This window comes from Paramormyrops kingsleyae, chromosome 20 (genome assembly GCF_048594095.1).
Source record: "Paramormyrops kingsleyae isolate MSU_618 chromosome 20, PKINGS_0.4, whole genome shotgun sequence".
Lineage (NCBI taxonomy): Eukaryota > Metazoa > Chordata > Actinopteri > Osteoglossiformes > Mormyridae > Paramormyrops > Paramormyrops kingsleyae.
Genome location: NC_132816.1, coordinates 19077646 through 19092112, shown reverse-complemented (window position 1 = coordinate 19092112; position 14467 = coordinate 19077646). Strand labels below are relative to the sequence as shown.

At 46.6% G+C, this 14467-nt stretch overlaps 2 protein-coding genes across 7 annotated transcripts; one reads left to right on the top strand and one right to left on the bottom strand.

The window, feature by feature from the left end:
• Nucleotides 1-231: 231 nt before the first annotated feature.
• Nucleotides 232-4780, top strand: LOC140581362 (uncharacterized). Of its 2 annotated transcripts, XM_072703918.1 has the most exons (6): nt 232-667; nt 1065-1149; nt 1523-1642; nt 2081-2247; nt 3223-3319; nt 4154-4780. In XM_072703918.1, exons 4-6 carry the CDS (start codon nt 2172-2174, stop codon nt 4464-4466), a joined length of 486 nt encoding a protein of 161 aa, XP_072560019.1. In that variant the 5' UTR covers nt 232-667; nt 1065-1149; nt 1523-1642; nt 2081-2171; the 3' UTR covers nt 4467-4780. The 2 variants fall into 2 exon arrangements, with proteins under 2 accessions (XP_072560019.1, XP_072560018.1); XM_072703917.1 differs by lacking the exon at nt 232-667 and having other exon boundaries at nt 969-1149.
• Nucleotides 4781-4993: 213 nt separating this feature from the next.
• On the bottom strand, nt 4994-14407 carry xpnpep1 (X-prolyl aminopeptidase (aminopeptidase P) 1, soluble). 5 transcript variants are annotated; one of them, XM_023820314.2, is made up of 21 exons: nt 14027-14407; nt 13079-13143; nt 12466-12593; nt 11883-11946; nt 10641-10745; nt 9982-10074; nt 9729-9872; nt 9526-9621; nt 9152-9233; nt 8839-9049; nt 8265-8354; nt 8095-8145; nt 7873-7931; nt 7336-7413; nt 7019-7090; nt 6631-6691; nt 6374-6443; nt 5925-6098; nt 5672-5748; nt 5478-5576; nt 4994-5308 (listed from the first exon to the last, which is right to left on the bottom strand). In XM_023820314.2, exons 2-21 carry the CDS (start codon nt 13086-13088, stop codon nt 5189-5191), a joined length of 1884 nt encoding a protein of 627 aa, XP_023676082.1. In that variant the 5' UTR covers nt 13089-13143; nt 14027-14407; the 3' UTR covers nt 4994-5188. The 5 variants fall into 5 exon arrangements, with proteins under 5 accessions (XP_023676082.1, XP_072560017.1, XP_023676083.1 ...); XM_072703916.1 differs by having other exon boundaries at nt 14031-14407; XM_023820315.2 differs by lacking the exon at nt 13079-13143.
• Nucleotides 14408-14467: the final 60 nt, after the last annotated feature.

Below are 14467 nucleotides of genomic sequence, written 5' to 3'. Positions count from 1 at the left end.
GCTATCAATAGAATGAATGTTATTGTGGAAAATTAAGTATTCAAATATATCAAAAATAGAACATTAGATGAGCATATGGCAGTGCAGCCTCATAGCAGCGTAATGTTGGACAGACGGCGTTTTATTTAAAGCGTGGATAAATAACGTGCTTCCCTTGCAGCTCGACGTCCTGTCGGTCACGGATGCCGGATAAAAGGTCATTAAGCGCGCTGCCATTTCATGTTTACCAACAGCGACAATAGGGGACGTGATCCGGAAAGTCGCACGGCTGCACTTTCACGTCCCAGGAACTGCATTTGTGTCTGATTTTTCCTCGGCAATTCAAAATACTCACTGCGAGCTGGGTGTCCCGCTGGATAACGGCGTGGAAACACGATACTGATATCCCCAATGCGGGATTCACCATTAATTCCATGAATTTGTATTATCCAAGGAAGGAAAACATATAGGCCTGCTGTTTTATAGCCAAAGAGTTATCCTAAATTACCCATCTTACAACGGGGCTGGTATCTATCCGAGCAGCAATACAGATACATAATATTCTGTTATGTTAAGAAAGAATATTCCTGCGATGGCTTGATTCCCTGTCCTGATATTCCCTGCGTTCCAGAAGTCTCCAAACCGCCGCGACCCTGCACAGGACAAACGGGGTTTAGAAAATGGCTGGGTATGTTTTGCAGTAATTCCCTACAAAAATGTTATAACATAGGCCTATACATAAACGCAGCAAGTTCACAAACAAGTTAGTGGCTTAAGTGGTAAAACTGATGAAAAATAACTGTATTTACAAAACGTTATTTCATATTTTTTCATATTTGTTTTCAGCAAGATTGGAAACTATATAAAAATACATCAGATGGAATTAAAATTTACTCGGAGTGTCATAGTAGGTCGATAAATACCACTGCTGCCTCCTACCGGTAGGGGGTGGGGTTGCACGTTCTCCACGTGTTATGTGTGTTTCTCCTGGGTACTACATTTTCCTCCTGCTGTCTGGAGACATCCGGTTTGGTCAATTGGCAGCTCTAAATTGCTCTTTGTTAGTGTGTATTTGTGCTCTGTAGTGGACTGGCATCCCATGCTGGGTGTACCCCTGCCTTATGCCAAATCCTGACTGGGACATTCTCCACTCCTGTGACGCTATGCAGGGTAAGCAGAATGAAGATGGATAAAATTATGTTTTTTTGTTGTTTTTTTACAAGCTTCTAGACTAATGGCTTTGCCTGTAAATATAATGAGACAAGACAGGACAAGACATTTTTCTGTTTGGATAAAAATGAAATGCTATAGATTTCCAGACGATCTTTTCATCATAATGTGTCACCATGTGGCATTAAAGTGTTAAATTTTCACTGAAAGCCAGAATAAGGCCTTCATTGTGCCTGCTGTCATAGGAGGACGACACCATAAAGTCGGCCTTACAAAATAGGCCCCCACAAAGAGCGTCCGCAGTTTATTTTTAAATATGCACCTCGGATTCGGCAGTAATTTATGCTAATCACACCCCTTGGCTCACCTCCAGCCAGAGGGACCTCATGAAGGTCCTTCCTCCTCAAAAGCAGAGAGGAATGGCTGTGAACATTTGCTGCCTTGTTAAAGGATCCAAATGACGTCCGACGCCACGGAACCACATTACCGAGAGGTATTTGTCCGAAATGTTGAGGGACACGTCCAATGAAATTAAACATGTGGCAGCCTCAGTAGTTCTATGGTCACAAAAAAAAAATCCAAAAGAAAATGAAACCCCCCCCCCCCCTTTCCCCTCCAGTCCGTGCTTCTCAGACGAATGGATGGCATATTAAAATTCTTCCTGTCAAAGGATGTGATTGATAAAACTCAAATGTAAGGATCGTCACTGTGAAGTTCTCTTTTCACGATGGTTCTCTTGAATTTTATGTTGTCATTTTCGACAGGAACTAATGAGGGGCTCAAACAAGGTTTTCTCTGAGTACTCTTCTATCTGAAGCCTGTCAGACGGAATGAATAATGAGTAAAAAACAAGACAAGTAGACTTGGGGTGAGGGGGGGGGCTGTTTAGTGAATAAAACGCACAGGCACAAAAGAATCACGATGTTTCCAGAGCAACGCGGCCGAGAGAGCTGGGTCACATGGGCCTTTGAAATCCCCTCGTCTAAGGACTCTCCTGATTCACTGGCCACACCGATGGCGGGATGACGGGGAACGGCAGCAGCGCGGCTTCGGCTGTCAACAGGACCGTCGTCCTGTCCATGGGCGACGCCAGCCACGGTGAGTGACATGGCCGCGCTGCTAACGCTACACGCTAGCCCCTCTCACTAAACCGAAAGCTCGCGCTATACACCCTGCCTGCAACTCTAGGTCTGCAAAATATCTGTCTGCCTGCAAAGTCTGGGACGCTCAGTCCTTGTTGATCTTCGTGACTTTGCCAGAGGTTTCTGAAGTGACTATTAGCCGGAGATGGATGCTTTCCTGACCCATTGACCTAATGTCACAAATAATCCCATTTCCAGATGGACCAGGAATTCGGCCCATATTTCTGACAGTCGCATTATAACTAATAACTCAATATTTCACTGCCTCTTGGAACAAAAATATGTATTCAAAGCACCAATCTGCTGATAGAAAAGTCTCATAAAACTGCCATAAACTGATGTATCCTACATCTTTTCATAATTCAATATTAGGTTGCGGCTTTGCCTTAGTTCATCTTGCAGTCTCCGTCTGGCTAGTTTTGGTCACACAAACTGCACTGACATTTATATTTTATTCAAATGTTGAAAGCTTTATTCGGTGACACGCCTGACCGAAGTGGCAAAAACATTGTGCTATTCATCTCCAGTGAAGGATTACCCTCGAACCCCCATCAGCAGCTATGGCTTACAGCTGTAGACGGCAGAGATGTCATGCCGGAAAAGCAAAGACCTGCATTTAACTTTGATTGAAAGCAGCCAAGCTTACTGCCCATTCCTGTACGGATGAGCAAAGGGCAGCTGTATCTTTTACAAACAGGACCTGTGATTAAGCAGGTTGTTGGTTCCAATCCCAAGAAGGGAACCGCCAAAAAAAGGTCATTGAAGTTCTGTAGTAAACACAGAATAAACAAAACGACCCAGTAAAAGTTTACATCAAAGGAGGACGCAGAGTGAAAGCATGTGCAAATCTAAGGTATTTGAACTGTGTTTCTAAGCCGTCCAGAGAAGCAGAGGACAGGGCTGAAGATTGAGCTCGATTTCTCTTCTCCAGAGTTCAGAGTGTTCAACGTCACGGTGACGTCGCTGGCTCTGTGCCTGCTCACCTTTGCAGGTGTATTCTGCAGCATCTCCTACTGCAGACGTGCTCGGTAAGTCCACCGCGGCCCCCCCCCCTGCCCCCCAGCCCTGCGGCACTTAAAATGTCCTTCCAGCCATTTCTGAGGCTTCTTTCGATCCGGACTGAACGTGCCAGAGAAGTTACCAGAGGATCCTGGTATCGCAGATGGGGCTTTATTATAATCAGTCACTCTGAGCCATTGGTCTCATATGAAAACAGTCTCAAGCTCTCATGTCTGATTTTAATTTTCTCTGAATGGAAACCATCCGGAACAATCAGCATACAGATTATAGATATAGTCAAGCTGCCCATCCGTAGAGTCTTATGCAGAAAGAAAAGGTTTTAAAGTGTGACGTTTTCTGCTGACGTATATTCCCGGGCAATTTAGCAGTTTCATGAATAAAATGAAACTCTTGCCATTTGTGCCCGTCTCCGTGCCAACTGTCCGTGCATCGAGGCTGGTATATAACACCCAGCCTACCCCCCCCCCCCCACCCCGCCCCCAATTTCTTACACGCAGAACAAATGTTAATATGCTCAGAATAAATTTACAGTTCCTTCCAGTAACACAGTTTCCTCCCCCCGTCCAAAACCAGCCAGATGTGTATCTTTAATTGCCCGTAGTGTGTGAGACAGACGGGCATCCCATTGGATGAGCCACATGGGACAGTGACTGTACTATCTTCCTCAGGTCAGGTTTTTGAGTGTTTACATACTGAATTCCTTAATCCTTATTGCTGACATAATGCAGTCTCCAGGCCACAAATGCAGTTCTGTTGACCCGACATTTTCCATACAGTTATTCCTGTATTTAGACCCTCCTGAGATATGCTCACATCTGAACAGACTCGTTTGCGCTCCCAAGGCAGCGGAGGCAGGCCCAGGAGTACGAGAGCGTGGTCGGCAGCCACGGGCCATGGGGCGAGCCCGGTTCCCTGGGAGCAAGAAGACGGCGGGGCCTGATCTCCCGGCTACAAGGGTCAGGCGTGTCACGAGACAACGTGGGGATCTACTTCATATACAGTAACCCCATCCCCATGGGGGACGAGGAGAGCGACCTTGCCATGGCGGAGGGAGCGCAAAGCGGGCTACAGGGGGCGCTGGCACGCCCAGACCACATCAAGGACGGCAGTGATGGGATTATCCTGGATCCATCTGTGTTTTACATGCAGCTGTGAAAACCAGCTTGGGACACTGATGTGAAATTATAATCATTACAATCAGTAAGAGACAGAGGCCCAGTGAATCTCCTTTGCTGAGGGAAAGGGTTTGAATTGGGGGGGGTCCCTTAATAATGTTTCCTAAACCAAATGAAAAAATCCTATAAAATGCTTCTGGGTTATAAACTCAATTCACGCTCCTTGTCAGACTAGCATTGCCAAAACTGGAAGATTAACAGTTTTATTTTTTAAATAAACTGGTTATATGTATTTCACACAGCCTAAGGGAAAAAACTGTAACCAATTAAAAGTCTTTAAGAGAAATTTCAAAATGAATACATTTGTCATTCGTTTTGTACAGGTGACATTTTTTGCCATTTTTATGTATAAAAAAACTAAAGTACTCTTTAAATAATAATCTCTTAATTGTTAATACATTGTCAATCCCATAAGGCTGTTGGTGACCTAGACCTGACCTAGACTGACAAACAAACTGTTTGCCAGGTGGCGGTGTGTGTGCAGCATCCAAGAACGACAAGAAAACATTGCAGTGTTTTTCTTTTTTTACTTAATCGCACTGAATCTTGATAAAACCGTAGCGATAATGTGCGTCTTAGAAAAGAAGAGCAGCGTGAAGAGAGGCCGACAGGAAAGGATCTGAAGTAAAGGAAGGGTGACTCGCGGGCGAATTGCAGGTCAATCACGGGTGACCTGCCTACACGTCAGCTGACACGCTTTCATTACTCGATTGGCTGAGTTTCTCTGATCAGCCAATCAAGGGCTTCCTTGCGACTCTGCCGCTCCAGTTCGGCTCCGACAATCTCTCGGCACTGCCTGTGGTACTCGTTCAACCAATTACGCTGCAAGCAGGGGGGGGGGGGTTGGGATAAGAAAAATCACACATAAACAAAGCTAAGTGTCCAATGACAGATTTTAAAATGCATAAATATGAAAATAAGTAAAGACATACACCTGCCTTTCAGACAGAGTTGACAGGGTGACAGTTGGGTCTGCGTTTACCCCACTTACCTCCTTCTGCGTTAGCATTTCACTGTTGATCATCTTCGCCTGAATCGGGACGAGCGTGATAGGCTGAAAGGTCAAACTGCCACGATTCCTGTAATTGTACTGAAGGAGGAAAGAACAATTGTTTTCTTTCAAAAAAGGAGACACTTTCAGATATTGAGCAAATACCTTGGGGGGGGGATGCAGTGGTGACATACCTTGGGTTTAGTAGGAACCACCAAGACAACATTCTCAATTCGAATCCCAAAAGCACCATCTTCATAATATCCAGGTTCTAGAAAATTCATTTAAAAAGGCATGACGTGAGGTGAGTGATCAACAGCTCAATCATGACGCAATCTACATGGCACAAAATATTCCCACAACTCCAGTAGCGTTACAGCTACAGACCAAGAGAGGTCATAGGTTCGAATCCCAGATATTCCAGGCAGAATTAAAAGCCCGCTCTACCATCACTGACGATCATGCCGGCTTCCAGGGGCTCGTCTGCGAACGTCTTGTAGCTGATCCCGCAGGGCCCCTCGTGGACGTTGAGGAAGCAGCCGACCCCGTGTCCCGTCCCGTGCAGGTAGTCAAGCCCGGACTCCCACAATGCCGAGCGTGCGAATGAGTCCAGCAGGTGGCCTGCAGGGGGCAGTACAGCAAGCTGTGTCCTACATATAAGTTTTGCTCCTCACTGTAAATTTTGACCTAAACCCTGAAAAAAGTAGGACTGTTGATACCCTATGAAGTGACATCATGCACAACTAATGCTAAATTTGTGCGACTGCCCAAGAAATTAACTCATTTAAGTGTTCAAATCTACACAGGCCAAAGCGAAACTCCTCTCAGAGACGCCAATGTGGTTCATCTCACGATATGGGCAGTGTAGAGGCTGGGATCTTTACGGGGAACCATACCTTTGGTTCCGTTTGGGAAGATGGCCGCACTCACGGCTATGTGGCCCTTCAGAACGTAGGTGAAACACTCCTGGCAACAACAGGACAGACATGAACAAGTTGTGGCGGGGGGACATGCCATCTCCATAGTAATAATTTGAGAGACTCATGGATCGAGCAGAACCCCCCCAACCGGCTCCCAGAAGGGGGGCATGTGAGAGTTCTTTAAAATGAGACGGGGTGTCCTCCTGCTGACCCTCCCCAAGGCCAGGAGGTACCTTTTCGAAATCAGAGGGCGTTCCGAAATGCACCGTACGGGTCACGTCCGTCGTCCCGTCGCTGAAAAGCAAGAAGCACAATCAGCCGGAATGAGCACATGGCTTCCGGATCGCAAAACCCGCAGAAACCTTTGTCTGTAGACCAGTCAGTGTCCTAATTCCATGCCCCCCCCCCCCCCAATTTTGGCATTATGCTCCTAATCAGACACTGAGATTTGATCATTTACCTTAATAGTAAAACCCTACAAGTCCGCTTTGTGGTCACCACACTCCACTTTCACCTCTGACTTCTCACATTTCAAACCCCCCCTCCCCCCAAAACCCAGGCCCTCCTGGGACATAAATAAAAGCAGACAATGCAAAGATGTGGGGGGGGGGGTACACCTACAGGTACTGGGCGCCCGAGTCTATCAGGTAGACTTCGTTCAGGGTCAGCGTCCGGTTGGTTTCCGGCAGAGGCCTGCAGGTCAGACACAGATCAGCTGTATTACCTGCGCATATCAATACGACCCAAACGTAACAGTCAGTCCAGCAACCAACCCGGAACCTTCCAGAATGACTAAGGCCTCTCCGATTACTCAAGAACAAAAGGGTTATAAAAGCTGAGAGAGGAGGCATGTACCCTGCAAGGCTGTAAATATTAATTAGGGTCAGACGCTCGCTGTTAATCTCAGCACTCGACTGTGCGGGGAAGCTTCACCTCACCTGTAGTGAATCACGGCTCCATTCGGGCCCACGCTGGAAATGGTTGGAAAACTCAGGCCAACAAAGTCCTTCTGCTGGCTATAGGGAACAATGGTATCAAACAATACCCGTTATAGGCATAAATGCCAACGAACAGTTGAAATTCAAATTCAGCTGAGTGTAGCATAGAAAATCTCCACAGGGTGGCAGCAAAGTACAAATATACACAGAACTACAGGAAATGTCTATTGAATTGAAGATCCACCATAAGGCTCAATAAAAACAACTGAAGTAAACATTAATAATTATACAAATACTTTTGGTTAAATAACGGCCCCTTAACTATATAGTCGATATTACTATTTAACCCTGCAGCCTCTAATTAGCCCCATTTTCTGAAAAATCCATCAGTTTTGTTGTTTTTTTTTTCCCTTTTGATGTAAATGTTTTTTTTCCAAAAGCTGTCGAGTCCTATAACCAAACAGCCTTCGAATTACAAGTCCGTGCCCTTAAGCGCTACGCCATCTGCTGGCGGGATGCAAGTGGAGTTAGACGCACCTACGCAGCTCCTCTGCTTTGTCAGCGGCTGAGATCTCAGTCACCGTGCCTTTGGGGATCTGGGGGGGGGCAGGAGAAGAGCTTCAGGAGTCGGGGTGAAACTACTGGGATTGTATGAGGTCACTCCCCGAGACACCGGCAAAGAGACGCGACCTCAGGGAGGGAAACCTGATACGGGGAAGGGATCTTCCGGAACAAAGCGAACGAGCCGGCATGAAATACCTCTTTTTCAAGCCATGCGAAGAGGTCGCAGAGAGCCACGGCGTCTTTGAGCTGTTTCAAGACACGTTAATCCTGAGTTTAGCAACCACATGTATGTTCTGACCTCAAATCCATGCCAACCTGGGATCTCCCTTCCCCCCCCCACCCATGGCGTCGCCACGGCGACATACGTGCGCCATCTTCATTCCCTGGATCTCGGTGGGGTTCTTCACCGCTTTGGCGAGGCAGAGCGGAGTGTAAGGGATGGGGATCCTGTGGGCCTGCAGGTGAGACAGGGGAGGGCAGCGGAACCCGCTTACTGAGCGACCAGCGTTATTCGGCGGCTCTGCGGCCTGCTTCACTGCGACGGATCTGTTCCTCAGAAACTCTTCACATTCTTCACCGTCTCGCCTTAAGGTGAGCAATCAACTTCTGTTCAGTTGGAATGTTTATCACTAGATCCTCCTCATGAAATTTTAACGAAGCAGTGCTTGCAAAATGCATTTCTAATGATATTAAAGTAATTCCACTCAGCAGACGATGTTTAGTACGCAGGTGTACAGAGTAATGAGGGTCACCATTTTAAAGGGAATTATCGGCAGTAAATATCAGCTCATTTTAATTGCCAATTGCTGCTGTATCAGCTGATAACAATGGCTGGCTGATACAATCAGTGCATCTAATAATTATCCATCCATCCATCCTCCCTCCCTCCCTCCTTCCAGCCCCGCCCAGACACCCATGCCAACAGCCCCCGGCCCCCACCTTGGGGATGATGTCCGTCAGCGCACAGCTGGCCTTGTCGCTGATCCACACGCGGTCCTTGGGCCCGAGTCCTTTGCACACGGCACGCAGCTCCGCCTCCACCGATCCGTACGACACCGTCTGGACCCTGAGGTCCGGCTCGCCGGGGGCGTCCAGCTGCAGGTGGTCCCTCACGCCGGGGTCGGCGACACGCTTGCCGTCGATGCATAGCCTGCCCAGGGACATACACCCAAGTCAGCCCCCCCCCCATTCAGTGTGGGACCAGGTGTGTGTGTGTGTGGGGTCCAGTGAGGTGATCACCACTGCGCGGTACCTTATCGTGTTCATCCCAACGATGGCGTAGGCGAAGAAGATGGGGTTATACTCAATGTCCGAACCTCGCAGGTTGAAAAGCCCTGGAGAACGTTTGACGGGGGGGTTAAAATGACATTTACTGCAGGCCTGAGGAACCTCCTGCTCTTTACCCAAAATATGAGACAGACTCCCCAAATCAAAGAGCATTTCATTGCCCAAAAACATTCATTCATGCCAGCGGTGCTGATTACAGGTGGGACTGGTGACACTGGGCAGGTATCCAGGCAGCATGTGGCTCATTTCACACTTACTAAGGGTGTGTGTCCAAAAGAGGGGGTCACCGATAAACATGTTGCTCGGGAAACGGGAGCAGGAGCGAACAGACAAACCTACAAGCGATTTCATCCAGAGCCGTGACGATAAACCAGGAAATCTTTCGCTCCGACATCTTCGCCCTTAAAGCCACGATCTTCTCCTGCCAGGTCATGCCTGCAGAACAAATTAATTACATTAATTAATAATTTAAGCCCTTCACCCTTTCTTTTTTGCTTTCATCAACATTTCACTGCTTATCTGAGCTTCCAGAGGGCACTCACCAGTGAACGTCAACCCCAGCGTGATCAGAGCGGTGCTGGGTCTTGTGGGGCGATCCTGCCAAATGGCGTCGATGAGGTTCTCCTGCACGCCGACCAGCGAGTGCCCAGCAACGCTCAGGGCCTTGGACATGGTTTTCCATTGGTCTGAAGGGAAAGCCAGATAATGAGTAAAGTAGCCACGCCCACCAGCCCAAGACCAGCGTTCCTCATGCTTAAAGACCCCCGACTGTGACGACCGAGTCTTCAAGCTGACCTGCTGCGATGATCCAAGGATCCACACCCACTCTGGAGTTGTCAGGAAGCACGCTGATCAGCCAGTCCTCCTGAGTTGGTGTCTCCTTCAAACCTGCCAAAACACAAGAAATCTCATTTAAAAAAAAAAAATCACTGCCACCACAAATAACAGACCATTAACTGTTCAAAACAGTTTCTAAAACTTCTGCTAAGAGCATTGAGGTCACCATCTTCAACTCAATAGACACCAGGTAGTGATCACAGCCAGAAGTACAGATGATGCATACTTTACGATGGTTTTTTTGATGGTGCGATAGCAAATTTTGAAATCTGAAATCTGTTCCCACGCTAGCAGTATGCTATACGATACTTTCTATTGACGTCGGGCGATGGTAGCATGTACACAGCCACGTTTCCAGTCTCCGTAGCGATCGCGTAGCGTAAATAACTCATAAAGTATTTAGCAAGTATCGTAGAGTGATTTTTTTATTTTTTTTGGTGTTTAACCAAATATTTACTTATTCAATGACTACAGTAATTCACCTATTTATCATATTCGACAATATTTTCAACTTAAAGTAACCCCATCAGTAGTCGAGGAGCATCTGTATACAGTATTAATAGTAGTAATAACTTGGTTGGTAGATTTTGTCATTAATGTCACCAGGTCCTGCTCACCCATCTTCATGAGGGTCCAGTTGCCATCCATCTGCTGGCTCGCCTGCAGGAAGTACCGCCCATCCGTCCACATGGCGGCGTGCTTCTCCGTCACGATGGCCGTCCCTGAAAAAGGCCGGGGCTCAGGCACGCTCGCCCTCAGAAACGGCCCCCGCCACCCTGACCGTCGGAGCGCTTCTCGTTCATTCACACCCCACGTCACGTCGACGCCACTCTCACCACCTCGTAAACGTCCAGCGACAAACTCAACATAAAAAGCTTCTGAACTATTGCGATGGAGAGCTGAAACGGACGTCCGTGATGCTGCCGGCGAGGATGGAAGTGGGACGGCATTCATTTATTTTATTTCAAGCCCAGCTGGATTCGCAGGGAGAGTCACTGGGGGTCCTTTTTAAACGCGTCTGCTGTTCACATCCCTGCATATTTCATGGTAAGATGAGCACAGGGGTCAGCTTACAGTGGTGGGGCACAAGTCTGCATTTTACTGAATATGCAATGAAATATTTAACAAAGTATAAACAAAAAAAAAACACAAAGCAAAAAAACTACTGTTTGATGACTATTTCCAATGCATATTAAGGGGTCACATATCTATAAGCCCCATATCTGAGTCCTTTAAACACAGATACCTACAAGAAACACAATACCACACCAGTCACATTAACTGACTCTGCCAGATCACTCTGGGTCCTACTGGTTCGTTTCCATCTTTTGTATTAATTCAGCGGTCTGTACCGGAAAGTTCTTTGAAATCTGCTGGTATGTGGGGCTGTGACAACCCCCCCTATATTCAACTATGGCACTGAGCCACGGTGTCAAACACGGGGGTGTTTTTGCTGTCCAGCTACACGTGTCTAGGAATCCCTCCCTGCCTGAACCATGACCAATACAAATATAATCTATCAATATAAAAGTGAATCGACAATAAATAACCCAGAGATGCACAAGTAACAGCTGATGTGTTACTGCTCTGTGTAAGACTTTGTTCTCTTTAATTATATGTAATGAGCACTGGGATACCAAATATGGCACTAATGCCCCAGATTTTTAAAAATAAATCTTTACGACAACATCATAATAAAATAATAAATAGATTTACAGTGGGAACACAGAATCCTAGGCCACACGGGAAGTACACAAGCATCAGGCCTGCACACGCACACACGTTTTCACGCACGTGCACACGGAGCGCCCGCACTGTGCCGGACCCCCGCACTGCGCCGGACCCCCGCATTGCCGTACCTGCCGAGCCGTTGAATCCGCAGATGAACTCCCGTCGGCAGTCACAGGGGGCGATGTACTCACTCTGAAGCGCAAGGAGAGCGGGAACGTCGGCTGTGATTAAGTGCAATCAGCAGCGAGTGGCCCCTCGGACCCATTAACGAGCCCTAATCAGCCTCTTCTTCCCTCAGTGACAAAAATTAACAGAGGTGGGTTAAATAGCCTACGGACAAGTGGCTGCGGCGCAGAGGTCATGCGCCCCTCGACCTCTAAACAGCGAGCAGACAACCCTCCCCCCAGAAAACACCCTCCCATCTGAAGCGGCAGGAGGTTCCACGAGGAATCCCCTGGAAAAAAACGGGAAAATACCCACCCTGCGCAGTGGGCACATCATATAAATCAGCACGCCACTAAAAATTCCGCTAATCACACGCAATTGATTATTGTTATTAAAAAAAACACGGCATCAAAACGACAAATATTTGACATCTGAAACGACATCTGAGGTTTAGATCACAAATGTCACATCTAAACTGTATGACGTGGATATTTCCCAGGCAGAATCTGACAGCAGCGACAGCGTCGGCGGCGCGCTTGCACGTACCTGGTGCGCGTCCCCCGACGGTATGATGTAGGCCTGCAGCGGCTCGCTGACGTATCTGCTGCTCTTCATCACCTGTCTCAGGTGCCGAAGAAGCTCGGCGGTGATCTTCGGGGACATCGCGCTGCCGTCTGGGGACGGAGGCCATGCGTTAATCCACATGGCCGCTTACGCCACAAGCGACTGTCTCAGTTATGAGCAGACAACACGCATCTAATCTTACAAAACGCGAGTAGGGTAGCTTATTATAAATGAACTGCATCTAGGATTTACTTTCATATTATATGTACTTAAAATATAGCTCAGGTAGGTCGCTTGGGTCTAATCGTACAAGAAATTACTATGAAATTTAAGTATTTTGTTTATTTAGAAAAAAAATCTATTTCAAAGAAGAGTAGACTATCTGTAAACCCACAGTTTGCTGTAGCTTTCCTTAACCAAAAAATCTGTTAAATGTTAAATTACTATATAAACATTGTAGTCACCTACAAGTAATTGGCGATACTTTCACTTAAGTATTTACACTTTCTTCCGCTACAGTATTTCAATGACCAAAAAAATGACGAAAGATATATTCTATCTCAAAACAATGACCAAAGCATACAACACAGTTTACCTTGTTTCATGGTCTTTCCAGATGATGTATGCGAACACACGCTTGTATTTTCTGATCTTTAGCCTCTAAGTACATTAAAGGGCGGATTCAGCAAATCGCCGAGATATGGATATGGTTAAATATTAACAATCTCACCCTTAAAATACTCCATATATTCAATGTTCTTATACAGTTTATTTTAATGAAGAGTAATCCAAACCTATCTTAAATCTCGTTGCACCATTATATTATAATATAGAATAGGGCGCATGTAACGCAAGTGCCATATAAGTAAAAACAGTTGCTGTTTTTTCAACTCAGACCATGGTTTTAACTTATCGCTCCCAGTGAGTGTTCTGATTTAATCCAATTTGCATTATACAACAGCAGTGACTAACTTTAGGGGTATTTATAATATTATAGATTTTAAAATGGTTGTGCTTGGGGTGGAAAATACAGATTGTCGTTTCTCAAAACTCGTTAAAAAACCGCGGCGGCCGCTGATTGGTCGGTTTATTAAAGAAACGGCGAGCCGGATGGCTCTCTTTATTAACACGCTGTTATCACGGCTAACGTCTAAGATCTGATGCTGAGGCAGCACAAAAGGACCCCGGAAACCCAATCGGCGACGCCTTCGGCCCCAGTAATCGGCTAATTTAAGACTCGGATCCTGACATGTGAGTTATGTTCACTGAAAGGAGTTTAGCTGGTTGGTTAACCAGCTAGTTCCCACCTAGTCCACTAAATAACTAGACCGCCAGCTCTCGATAATTACGACAGATCGTGGTCAGATCGGCCTGGACTCGCTTTAAAGTCCCTGAACACGTCCGATAGTAGCTAAACACAAGTCAGGGAAGCAAGGAAGGCATGTATTACTTTAGCAAATCACATGTCACTCCACGAACAGCCAGTCACAACACACTGCATTCTTGTTAATTTACTGTGCTGAAACAGGCATTGAAAACGCACCTGCCTGGTTCGCTTCTTGCTGCTGTGGACACTCTTTTTACAGAAAGAAATATTAGGCTACAGAACGAGCGCCGATATCAGTGTGTGTATCTGTAGGCTGCCATTTCAGCCGTGACGCAGGAGGTCACGTGACGCGTAATGTCTTCCGGGAGCTTCGTGTGTTTCAGACATGAACTGCTGAGTTGCGTCTTGGCGCGCTTATGTATAATGTGATATCGTTGTAAATATGCAAATATTTTCTCAAGTAAATTATAAATAGGATAGCTAATGGGAAACAGCTCTATTTCTTAGGATTATTGCATGTTGGCAATGCTCACCCAGGTATAACCAAATAGTACACGTTAATTCACACCAGTTTCACTCAGTGCCGCAGCTGGGAGGGGGTTGGGTGTTGGGGGGTGTGCTCATACTCGCCTACCTCTGCTATTATGATTTATTTTA